General features: G+C 42.4%; 1 protein-coding gene across 6 annotated transcripts in view; it reads left to right on the top strand.

The window, feature by feature from the left end:
• The window catches only part of PISD (phosphatidylserine decarboxylase), a 39914-nt gene that overhangs the window by 7726 nt on the left and 19631 nt on the right, over window positions 1-12557 (top strand). Inside the window, exons 2-3 of one of the 6 annotated variants that reach the window (XM_083590378.1) lie at window positions 72-169; window positions 3085-3260. In XM_083590378.1, coding sequence (XP_083446504.1) covers window positions 72-169; window positions 3085-3260 — 274 coding nt within the window. Of the gene's footprint in view, window positions 1-71; window positions 170-3084; window positions 3261-9845; window positions 10023-10263; window positions 10359-11109; window positions 11144-11365; window positions 11512-12557 lie in introns of those variants that run through there. The other 5 variants (XM_083590381.1, XM_083590380.1, XM_083590376.1 and 2 more) reach the window with 5 other exon arrangements.

Genomic DNA, 12557 nt, shown 5'->3' with positions numbered 1-12557 from the left:
GTAGATTTTTTTATATAGATATACGTCCATAATTATTTGTATTTTCCTGTTTTTATACCCATCACCACCAGTACCCTTTTCCACAGCAGCATTGTAAGACATGATAATCAGTCTATGAAGAAGATGTTGGTACTTTGGAAGCAACCACTTTCCCCATTCCTCCTTACTGGTAAGAATCCTCATATTTTTTCATCTTATTGTTTCTCTTACCACTTCAAACTATGATTACAAATTATGGTTTGGAAGCACAGTATTAAAGGTAGTTGGTTTGTTCAGGAAGTGGAAGAGAGAAGTTTTTTGCAAGAGAGGGTTAGGGAGGGTTTGGAAGGCTGGTTTCAATACACGGAACAGGACATGATCCTGTTTTGTGATATTTGATACTTATGCAATTTTGCTTTGTTTGAGTCTGTGACACAACATAATAAAGAATCTGTAATCTGTATGTGATGATGATTGTGACATGTCATGTATAGCAACGGCTCTTTGATGTTAAATTTCTGATACCCATCCTTGGGAAATTTTAGGTCTCTGACTATTAGATGAAAATTAAACCTGTTGGTCTTGTAGTTCCTGCTGAATCAATCATGTGAAGGTATTCATCATGTATATGCAGCATGAGTATTCTGGTGGTGATGTAGGCCAGAACTGTTAATTATGTTTTAATCTTTGAAATTAATTTTGTTTGGTTGTGGCCTGTTGGTGCCTTATGTGCAAGCACAATGACTTTTAATCTAGTGAAAGTGTCTGCTAACGGAGGAGGTGAGGCAACTTTTTACTTTCTCCCCCTGCCCCTGGCCTGCAGACTCCAGTGACCCCTGAAAATCTGCTCTATAGAGTTGGGAGACCATCCAGAATAGGGTGGTTTTGTTCTGCCTTGAGCACAGAGGTGTCCTGTCCCAAGCAAGATGGGCAGATTTGCCAGTTTTAATCAAATGGATTTGAGAAGGGAGTTGCACAGACCATGAACCACCACAGAGAAGGCCCCGTTTCTTAGTGGGGACACCCAGAGCCAGGCCACTAAAGAAGATCTGAATAATGTCCATACAGATTTATATAGGAGGTGTGTAAACAAAGTAATATAGCTGGAAGAAGTGCAAAAGCCTTGGCTTCCTGAACACTTGAAACGATTTCCAGAAATTTAATTAACTACTGTAATTAATTAACTAATTAATTTTATATGCGGCTCTTCATCCAAAGATCACAGGCTGGTTTACAGCATTAAAATACAAAATGAAAACACAAAGTACATAACTTAATTACAATAGCAAAAACCAATAATCCCCCACCCACAAACAAATATAAAAGTTTTGACCCCAAGGCCTTTAATTAATACATTCTAATCCAGAAAAAACCCCGATGCAGCTAATGTGGCATATTCTCTCTAATTGTGTCAGTCTCTGGGGTCCCAAAAGAAGGAAGAAAGCTCAGAATAACATAGTCATGGTTATCTTGTTCTCAGTGGCAAGGAAGGAAGGTTGGTGGCTTGCTGATTTACATAAGGGCTAGCCAATCAGTTTTGTGCAAATGCAATTGTTACTGCAAGTTGGAAAAACATGTTTCCTTTCCACTGAATCTGGTCCATGTGTCTAAAATGCAGTGAGAGTGCTTTCATGGCAGGTTCACTGCTGAAACTATATTTACATTGTTTTAACCAGCCGTAGGACCTTATGGTGAAGAAACCTCATCAGTAAAAAGCATCTGCCTGTATGCAAATGTATGCCAGTTTGCATCTTAGCTGAGGTTCTTTTGCTCCCACAAATGATTCCCAGAAGACTTCATTCTAGTACATGCTCCTGTCCAGCAGGTGGCAGTAGGGAAGTGCAAGATGCTTCTTGTGCTATGATAAGAAACACAGATTAATAAGATCCATGTTCGCATAGAGATGGAAAAGGATTAGAATGATATGAGGTTTCTTCCCCCACTCCCACTTCCTTGTTTTCTTTTATCTTTTGGCTTTCCAATTTGCACTGTTAACTGAGTGGAAGCACCATGTGTCTCTATGCAGGACCATAGAGTGCAAGAAGTGCCTGTTGTGTGCAGCAGAGCCCTGGCTTTATATGTATTCTGCCTTTCACAGCTCTCTGGTGATTTGGGTTGTTGTTAGCCCATGGCTTCTTTATGTTTGTAGCTGTTTGCTGTCTCTTTGATTATGCAGCTTCCAGACTGCTGGAATGTTGGAAAACAGCCATTTCCCACTGTGCCAAATACCAAAGAAACACAATGTTGTACTTTAATAACATTTCAGAAATGGTAACAAAGGAAAAAAACATTTGAAATATTTTGATGCCAGAATGTAAGAGGTACAAAGGTCAGAAGCACATTTGGTAGTCATCTCCCCATCATATTTTGCCAGCTGTTATTAAGCAAAAATATGAATGTGGCAGTAGCCCTCCATTGAAAATCTCCAGCTTCCAAGGTGGTTTTCACAGGCAATGCAACATCCCCAGAAGGGATGAATGAATGCCCATTTTGGTTTCTGTCAGTTTCTCATTTTATCATTCTTAAGTTAACAGCTCAGATCCAAGATGCCCCAGGGATCACTTGGTCCCTTATATCTCTGCCCAATCACTGAGTTCTTTGGAGGAGTTTCAGTGCCTTCAATATTGTGGGCCCGATTTTATGAAACTACCTTCCAGTTGAGGTCAGACATATCCCCTCCCTGTTGAACTTCCAGTACCTACTGATTTTTATTTTTTTTATTTCAGTAGGCTTTTTAACTGAATTCTGATTTTATAATTTTAACTGATTTTTCTTTTCATTGTATTGAATTTTATGTACACTGCTTAGAGTTGATGTAGTGAATGAGTATATAAATTGTCAAAGCAAAATAATTGTTTTATTTGAATGTGGACTCTGTTCCATAGTGCTCTATGTTTGAGAACTGAAGCTGTGAGTTGGGAATTGATTTGTCTAGGAAGTGACCATTGATGGTTTGAAAGAACCCCCAGCCAGTCTTTGTAACAATGGTGACGTTTCTCTCTGGGCTGGCTTGGAGATGCCAGGTTCCCTGTACAACCTCTTCCTCTGTTACACTGCAGTGTCTGCCTGCCTGGTTTCCTAAAGTACTATCTCCTTTTGTTACAGGTCAGCGGAAACTCTACACTGCACCGGTGAGGAGTGTACTGCGGTTACGCCCACTGCACCTTTTGGTGGCTACAGGCGGAGGTTATGCTGGGTACAAGCAATATGAGAATTATAAGGAGAATCAGCTCAGAAAGTCAGGTTTAGAGCCACCCCCCAAAATCGCAAGTGATTGGGAGGTAAGTTGTGGAAGTTTTTATGCCATGTTCTTAAATGTCTCACCATCCCTTGCTAAAAACAACATGAACTTGCCAAATGTAAAATGAAATGAATGGTGTGGTGCAGTGGCTCTAAAGTTTTGTGTCTTGGGTGTGAGAAACCCAAGTTGAATTCCCTGCTCAGCTCTGCAGCTTGCTGAGTGGCTTTGAGCAAGTCACGGAGTGCCAGTCCAGGGCTGCTATGATGTGTAACCATCATTCTGAGTTTCTTTGAGGAAGGGCAGAACACCAGTATGCATTCATAAGTATTCCGCCTTTCCCCCCCTTCTTTTTCTTTTTGGACCCACCTATCACCTTTTATCTTGCTCCCTGGGGGTGTCATGACTAGTGGCATTTTGGTTTAGTTGCCTGTTGTAATAGTGGTGATAACAATGATTTTTTTCTAGAAAAAGAGGTGCTGGAACTCACCATGAACACCTCCCTTGTTCTCTTAAAATGGCAATGGTGCCCAGTTGAGAGGTGCTGGAAATGAGTTCTGGGGAGTTCTGGCTTTAAAAAAATGCCCTGTGTGATAGTAATAAAGAGGGAGGGCCATATTGCTCCATGGTAGAGCACCAGCTCTGAATGCAGAAGGTCCTAGGTTCAGTTCCCTGCTTCTCTAAGTAGGGCTGAGAAAGACAGCAGTCCAAAACCCTGGAGAGCCACTTATAGTCAGGGCCTTTTCTGGACTGCAAAAGGAGAGGGGTCTTTAAAGCGTTTGGGTGATGAGTGCAAAGGGGGTTCTATGCGTGCGTCTCTTATCTGGATGAGTGGTAATGCAGTCACCAGTGGTTGTAGTACCTGCAACATGGAGCTTTCCTTCACCAGGGCTCTAGGGTGGCCAGTTAAATGAGTGAACTTTGGATGGCTTGATTCCATTAGGAACTAGATATGAAGGAGTGCAACTGCATAGTCTGTAGTTCTAATGCTCCTGTGTGTCTGTGTGTATTCTGCCAGTGACTCTGCAGTTGTTGAATACAAGGTCTGAGCTGTGCCAACCCTCTTGTTCCTGCTGGTGTGACTTCTGTGTCGTGTAGTTGACTCCTTGAGCAGAACAGCTTGTTCTGTTGGTGCTGAGGAATGTTTCTGGGACCGTTTTCTATTTCTCTCTGTGTTTCTGCAAGTGGTCTCCACGGTGTGTAAATGTAGTATGCCCCTTTTGCTTTAAAAACTGCTGGCACCCAACCTTTACACTTTTGCATCTGCCCATTATCTCGCTCTTGTGGGGTGGGGGGTGGGATGAACACAGGTCATAGTTAATGCTCCTTTTTTTGATGTTAACATTTCTGTATAGCTTCCTCCTGCCCTGTAAATCAAGTGTCCCACCTCAGAGCCTCAAATCAAGTGCTAAGACATTGGAATGCAGTGTTTACTGACAAGTCTGCGGCTTGGCTGGCCCCTAATTGCACCCCTGAATTGAATGGCTTGCCAAATTAATAGTAGAGGGGGCTGTCTTGCTTCTTGCTGCAAACGGTTTGTTACAACAATGGGAGGCTCAAAAAATATAAAAGCTTGATTGTTCAAAGTGGAGTCTATTTTTGCTGACCCCCCCCCCCATTGCAGGTTTTTTTGTATCCTTGGTCACAAATGACTGAGCTTTTCCCACTTCTGTATGGGTAATGAGTTGTGTAGCTGCCCATCACCAGGACAGGAATGGATTGCTGGGAGAGAGAGAGAGAGGGGCTCGCCCCTTGATTCAGTCTCCAGTACACAGGGCTAGCACAGGGCTAGCCTATTTGTGTTGGTAGGAAGGTGTTACATTTTAAATTGCACTTGAGCTTGCTGCAAAGTGGCAAGGGTGCACAGAGTGAGAGTGTATAAAAGAGGCAAATTTCACAGAGAAGCAGTATCGGTCCTAGCAGGAAGAAATCAAGGACTGCCATGGCACTAATTTCATCAAAAATTTCATCAAATAAAAATTAGTTGTGTTCTGTCAGCTCATCCAGTTGTTGAAGCCTCCATTGCTGGTCTGGATCAAAACTGCTTTGTGAGATCAACATAAATTTATGGAAAGTATGTCATAGAATCATAGAATTTGTGGAATTGGAAGGGATTCCAAGGGTCATCGAGTCCAAACCTCTGCAATGCAGAAAACACAATTAAGATTCCCTGACAGATGGCCATTTGATTCCCAGCAGGTGTCAGCATTAAGTTGTTAAGCACCAATCTTGCTTTAAAGCAGGCTTCCTCAAACTCAGCCCTCCAGATGTTTTTGGCCTACAACTCCCATGATCCCTAGCTAGCAGGACCAGTGGTCAGGGATGATGGGAATTGTGGTCTCAAAACATCGGGAGGGCCGAGTTTGAGGAAGCCTGCTTTAAAGGCAGGGAGGGAGTACAGCCTATGCCCTTCCAAATGTTGCTGCTGGGGCTACTGGGAGTTGCAGAGTCCAGCAACGCCTGGAGAAGGGCCACTAGTTCCCCGTTTTTGCTTTGACATAGAGCTCTGCTTCCAGCTTTTCCAAAGTTGGATCGCACAGTGAATATGAGAGGGGGATTTACTTCCATTTAATTAGATGAATGAAGATGGCTCGGGTTGCATTGGGTAGACATGTTATGTAGCCAGGAGGCCGAGAATCCAAAAAGCATTTCCTGAATGTGTTCACAGGCTGTGTCCAAAGGGGTTAGAGGTCTTTAGGGAGAAGAAGCCTTTCCTCCAAAGAGCTCGGCATTCTTGCCACATCGATTTACACAAGGAAGCCTTGACCAAAGAATGTGCTTGTGTACACTTGGCCGGATGAGAGCAGCTTTTCGCCTTGAGCTGCAGCTTGTTCATTTTATATTTTCCTTTGGTGTGTGAAAAAGCTCCCTGCTTTTTTGTTAATGAAGAGACTCTTAGCCATTCTAGTGGGCTGCTTTGTGTCTTTGCATTTCAGAATGGCTGTTTCTGTATGGTGCAGACCTGGGGATTCTGCATAAAAGATTTTTCTGCCCCTTCCAGTTGTTTGTTAGCTGCCTTGAGTACCATTTGTTGGAAAGGTAGAATGCAAATTGAGCAACAACAGCAAAAGTAACTTCTTTTACTATTCAGTTAATGAAGAGAATTTACAGTGGTACCTTGGTTTAAGAACAGGTTAGTTTATGAACAACTTGGATTAAGAACGCTGCAAATCCGAAAGTAGGTGTTTTAGTTTGTTAACTTTGCCTTGGAAGCAGAACATGTTCCGCTTCCTGTTGAGAGTGTTCCATTTGTAAATTAAGTCCCCCGCTGCTGTGGGAAAGCACGCCTTGGTTTAAGAGCGCTTTGGTTTAAGAACGGACTTCCGGAACGGATTAAGTTAGTAAACCAAGGTACCATTGTATACCTCACTGATTTAGAGCCTAACAATAAAAAACACTAGAAATGTTACCAACAAATTCATATAAAAGCAGCACAAAACAGCAGTGGGATAACCTTAGCAGCCAGGCATAATGATGGGTAAAATCAAAAGATCTACAACACTTGGGCAAATGAAAAGACATTTCAGTTTGCCTCAGACCAAGTTCCTTGTATAAGTGAACCCCTGTAACTTTTGCTCTCCTGTGTGCATACAGTGAAATTCTCTGCATACACTGGTCATCATAGGCTCAGATACAGCTACTGAGAGAGGGTTAATTTGCTGAGCTTTTTGTTGTTTCCCCTGCTCCCCACTATTTTATTTTCATTTAAATGTAAACACCAAATACTATTGCACAATTGGGCTCAGAATAGATAGTGGGAATGCTGCCTACAAGCCAGGTAGAAAAGGTGCTGCCAGGATCCAAGAGAACTCTGTGAACTTTGGAGGAGCCCCAGTTCACAGTGACATCTGACACTGAGGACGCGGTGTGTAACCTGGCCTGTTCATGCAGCTTAGCCGTTCCTAGCTCTGAAGAGGGAACCTTAGTGTGATGGGCCATACTTTGGCACCTGACCAGCCCTAAAAAACACGAAGCCCCAGTGGCGCTTCACTGACGTAGCCTTTCCTGGCGGAGGGGAGTGGCATGCATTGATGAGTGATCCACTCTGATGACATGGCACACTCTGCTGAAAGGGTACAAATTGCATCTGTGGGCTCTGTTGCAATATGATATCTCCTGCTGCTGGAGATCCTGACTCAGAAAATAATCAATGGAAAACCCCAAGCGGGGACTCCTTTCCTGAGCCTAAGTTTGCTGCCGGTACAGAATGAAGTGTAATGTGGGTCAGTCTGGCTGCATTGCCAGTACGTATAGTTAAAATGAGTGAAAAGTGGCCTCAGCAAGCAGCCTTCTCCATCTGTAGTGTGAACTTAATGGACGGGGTTGTTGTAAGTGTATTTTGAACACTTGGAAATGTAATAACAAATGTTATTAGTTTTGCTGCCTCATAGCCCAAAATTTCCAGATGGTGTACATAAAAATAATTAAAACAGAAGATAAAAGAATAAAAAGTACAGTAAAACAATAGTATTGGTAGATCGCTAGATGCAGTGATGTGATACAGAAAATGTTCTGAAACAATTTCCCCCCAATGCTTCATTTTTCTGTGGAAAAATAACAGCTATCTGATGTTAGCAACTTTGAGTGCGAGAAAAGCCAGAGATAAATGTATAAATAAGGAAATGGTTGTTCAGGAAACCACATAGTGTTAAATGGGAAAAAAATGACTTCTTTAAAATTCTGCCTGTAGTTATTCCACAGAAGCCACGTGTCTTTGACTCTGTACCTTCTGAGTCATTTTTGAGCAAATAAGTATTTAGCCAGTTGAGAGAGAAGAAGAACCCCAAACGTTTAAAACCTAGAGTCATCTCCTCAGAGATACAGAAGTTAAGCTGTGCTAAAATTATTGTGAAGAATTGTTGTGGTTTTTATTCTTTTATTTTATTTTCATTTATGAATCACTTATCATGAGGCATCTCAAAGCGATTTAGTATATAATATAAACATATATAAAACAGTTACACATGTGCAACAGTTTGAAACAATTGCATATATAAAAACAAATTACACACGCATAAACATGTTTGCAACAACAACACATACACCAAATCAGTTCAGATCCCATACAGGTACCAGTCCTTTGCTGTATGCATGATGGTATCTGTGATTTTCAGAACTTTGCAATACTGAGGACTTAGAAACACTCATTGCTTTTATAATCCACTTTGGAATGAACAAAACTTGTCCATCAGTATTTAGAATGCATGCTGCTTTTCCAATGCAGCTCACCTAAAGAAAAAATAGTATAAAATCACAAGCTCAAATAAAACACAAAGTAGTTAACCAGCACTAGTTAATATCCCTCTGGATAAATAAGCTTTATATTCTTTTGAGAAAGTTGTGAGGGAAGAGGAACCTAGAACCCTCAGAAAAGCTCGTACACTAAAGACACTGCTCTGTATAGCTGATGGCATCACTTGGCATAGCAAAGGGTTTTGGAGCAAGGCCTGGGCAATTGTATGGGGTGGTAGTGGTTTGTTTAGGATGGAACCACTTGGTGCCTTATTGGCAAACATATAATATTCCCAACCCTGTGGCACGTGGCTTCTGTGGAATAACTACAGGCAGAATTCACAACCCACAGTCCTCCAGGGGGTGGAGGACCTACAAGGTAGAATTGGTGGTTGTGGGAGGAGTGCCCTCAAGGTAACTTCTTGACTCAAAGCCTGGCTGGGGAAGACATTATATCATCTCTCACCATCTGATTCTCCCTGCAAATCATGAAGACAGTACTGACCTAGATCAGGGGTCGGCAACCTAAGGCCCATGGGCCACAAGCGGCCCACGGGGGTCGTTTAACCGGCCCCGAACCGAGCCGCCTGCTTGGCAAGTCCCCGCGCGCTGCGCTAAACCAGCGCAGTGCGGGGACTCACTTCCACAGTGCTGAAATCGCGTCTGCGCAGATGCAGGAAATTGTGGGTGGGTGCGCTCATGTGCGCGTGCAGTCCGGCCCATGGAGGGATCTCCACTGGAGTGAACCGGCCCAGGCGAGGTAAACCTTGCCGACCCCTGACCTAGAAGGACCAACTGGTCCGACTCAGTAAAAGTTAGCTTTCTTTGAAGGCTGTAGCTCAGTGGCAGAGCCTTGGCTTTGCATGCAGACGTTATCGGGCACAATCCATGGCAACATTTCCAGGTAGGGCTGGGAATAGCCCGTCTGAAACCCTGGAGAGCTACTAAGGTAGAGGGACCCAATGATATGTCTCTGTGTAAATAGAGCTTCCTGTGATCCTTACAAAGAGCACATAAGCAAAACAGAGACATTTCTACAAAGAAAATCTATTTGGGAATGCTACAAAACATTTAGTTATGCCAACATTTTTTAGCCAGAATTTTGCCAGTTTTTATTTATGTATTTTCATTTATTTAACAAGATTGGTATTCCTCCTTAATCAAACAAATCACTAAGTGCTTTATTTGTTTGCAGTAAAATTTCTACCATGCATTTATTTGCAAAGCAGAAGGCACAAGGCAGCTTATAATAAACCAAAATGAAGCACTATAGCAATAATATAGATTAAATAATATATTAATATAGATTAAAAAAGCAGATTGCTAATACAATACAAAGCAGGCAGAACAATACAAAGTTGCTAAACAAATGCAGCGGAAACCCCCTTCTGGAAAAGGTGCAGCCGCTGCTATGCTACCATCTGGCTTCTTCTGGTTCCTGGGCAGAGGCTTGCACAATCTGCCCACCCCTGAAGGACTGTGTGTGCTTGTCGGGAGAGGAAGAGTATATTTGGTGCCTGGCATCAGCAAGTGCTTATGGCTGTGGCTGGCCGATAATTTTGACTGCAAACTTGTGAGTTGCTGGTTTGGTTTAAATATGTTTCCTGGAAGTGCGTAGGGATAAGTGGAGGAGGAATGTGAGTTAAGATCTGGGAAGTGTGGTTATTGTTCCTTTTGTCTGGAAGCTGGAGAAGTGCCCCAGTCAGCTAAGCTTGGAAACAGTGAGAAAGGGGACTTAGTGGACAGAAGGAGGGGCTTGCCCTCCCTCTCCCTTCCCACAGTAGTTTATAAAAGGAGCTGCAGTAACAACAGTCTGCAGTTGGAACCGGTGACAGAACAGCGGAGCCAGGATTTGAGGAAGGCAGTCACCATCACAGCCTACAGCGCCCAACCTTTTGCCCTTGCAAAGGTGCTTGAGAGCCCCTGAAGATCGGGTAGCTAAATATATTCACATGGTCTATAGACCCTTTTGATTTCTGTTTCTCCTCTGTAGAGAGTCTTTTCGTGTGAATAAAATTTTAATTACAGTCCTGGGATAGAAAGATGAGGTAGTTTTGAGTTTCCCCTCTTTAATGGGGTTTCTTTTATGATGGGGTTGTAGCCTTGAAAAGCATCCAGAATAGTTCAGGATAAATGATTACACTATTCAGAAAGTCCACACAAAAGTGTGATGCTCTTTAATCCACTGTGTGTAGAAAGTACTTTGGACTTCCTATAAACCGGTTTAGTGCTTTCCCCAAAGCCGCTCTTTCAGACCAAGAGGGCTTCCTTTTTCAAACTTCCTTTTTCAAGCCTCAGCCTGAAATATTTTGGGGGTTTGTAAGAGTCCTAATGACTCATCAGCAGCTTCCCAGCCCCCTGCTGGTCTCTGTACAGGCTGGGCAGAGCCTGTGAGCAACTGGTGGGAGTCAGAGTGCCTTGTTATCATCATGAGTTTTATCGCCCCTCCTTCCTCACTCTTAGGCTTTCTGCCTTGCCGCCTCCTCTTAAAGAAGCACGAGGCATATTCTTGCATTTGGGGGATATCTGTGTTTTATGACAGAGATGGAACAACCTTAAGAGTTCTAATCCCAAGTCCGAGTAGCTGAAACTTCAGCTGAAAGAGGCAGTTTCCACTTTCTGTTGATCTCTTAATGAAAGTACCAGACTGAGCCGGTGTTCTGAGCCTGCACTCCATGAGAGGATGCGTAAAGGGTATTTTGTTATTGCAAAATTTCAGATTCCATGTTGAGATGTATATAATTTATCTCTTACTTGTTACAAGTTTCCTCACTGTCTAAATATGAGATGGTGGTGGTCGTGATGATGATGATGATGATTAATTGAATTTATATACCACCCTATACCCAGAAGTCTCGGGGCATTTTTTGCCCTTTTGTGTGTTTTTTAGAAAGAAGTGGGGGTTGTTATTCAGATTATTCTTTTTTGGTCTGTGTTAAGTCTACAGCAGTGATCCTTTACATCTAGCCTGGAAGAGTTTCTACCAAAAACAGCTATTTGGGCAAGGTTGCTTTAGTTCTGAACCAGGGCTTCAGCTTCCTGGCAGTCTTGCATGCAAAGATGTGAGTTGCAGAAAGCTTTTTCTTCCTGGGAATATGCTTGAGAATTTAATTGCTTGTTAAATATTTAGTTGACATAATGTAAACTGCTTTCTACAATGCACGTGCACATTCTCCTGCTGTTGCAATAATAATATTAATAGATAGTGCCCCTGTTTATTATAATTGCATCTGCTTGATGTGATTTTAATAAATGAGGTGAGGACTTTGTGAAGGGGGTGCTGATGATGTCAGTGAAAGTTATTTCCTAATGTTATTTCTATGGTTTTCACATGGAAATAACTACCATATTTTTCCGTCTATAAGACACACCCATGTATAAGATGCCTCGCATTTTGGGGGACTCTGATTTAAGAAAATGGGGGGAGATCTATCCGTGTATAAGACACCCTCAAATTTTGGACATTATTTTTTAGGAAAAAAACCTAGTCTTATACAGAGAAAAATGCAGTACTTCCCATGATTTGAGAAATAAAAACATCATCAGAATAATTGGAGAACTTTAAGTAGCATTTCATTTGCCCTGGCTGTGGCATTCCTCTTAAGTAGCCTTTGCCACCCTGGTGCCCTTCAGATGTTGTTGGACTGCAGCCCCAGCAGCAGACAGATAATTCTTTCCCACAACCTGACCCTTCTATTGCTGGAGAGATTGAACCTTGGACTTCCTGTGTGCAAAGCACCTGTTCTGCCACTGACCTATAGTAGTGGTAGAGTACAGAGCCCTTTCAGCACTTGTATACTGTCAAATTTTTACAAAGAGTTAATAAAAACAAGAAGTTTGCCTTCAATTGAATGTATACATAATTTCATTGCCATTCTCTGCTACGTGGTGAAGGCTGTCTGGAAAATCATGTGACTTCTTTCAATTTGTGTCAGACGCATGATTTATGTTTCCGTTGTTAGGTCAGATTTAGCATGTGCTGTCTCGATAACTGAATGCTCCTTTATTTGCAGGAGTTCCCTGCACACAGCAAAGTAACATTTCAATTCTTCCTGACATGTAAGCTTTCTATGTGCAAGGATATTGTTGCTATTATTATTGTTCTTAA

This window comes from Podarcis filfolensis, assembly GCF_964270895.1.
Source record: "Podarcis filfolensis genome assembly, chromosome: 16".
NCBI classification, from domain to species: Eukaryota; Metazoa; Chordata; class Lepidosauria; order Squamata; family Lacertidae; genus Podarcis; species Podarcis filfolensis.
The sequence above is the reverse complement of the archived record's forward strand: the minus strand, read 5'-3'. Positions and strand labels throughout refer to the sequence as shown.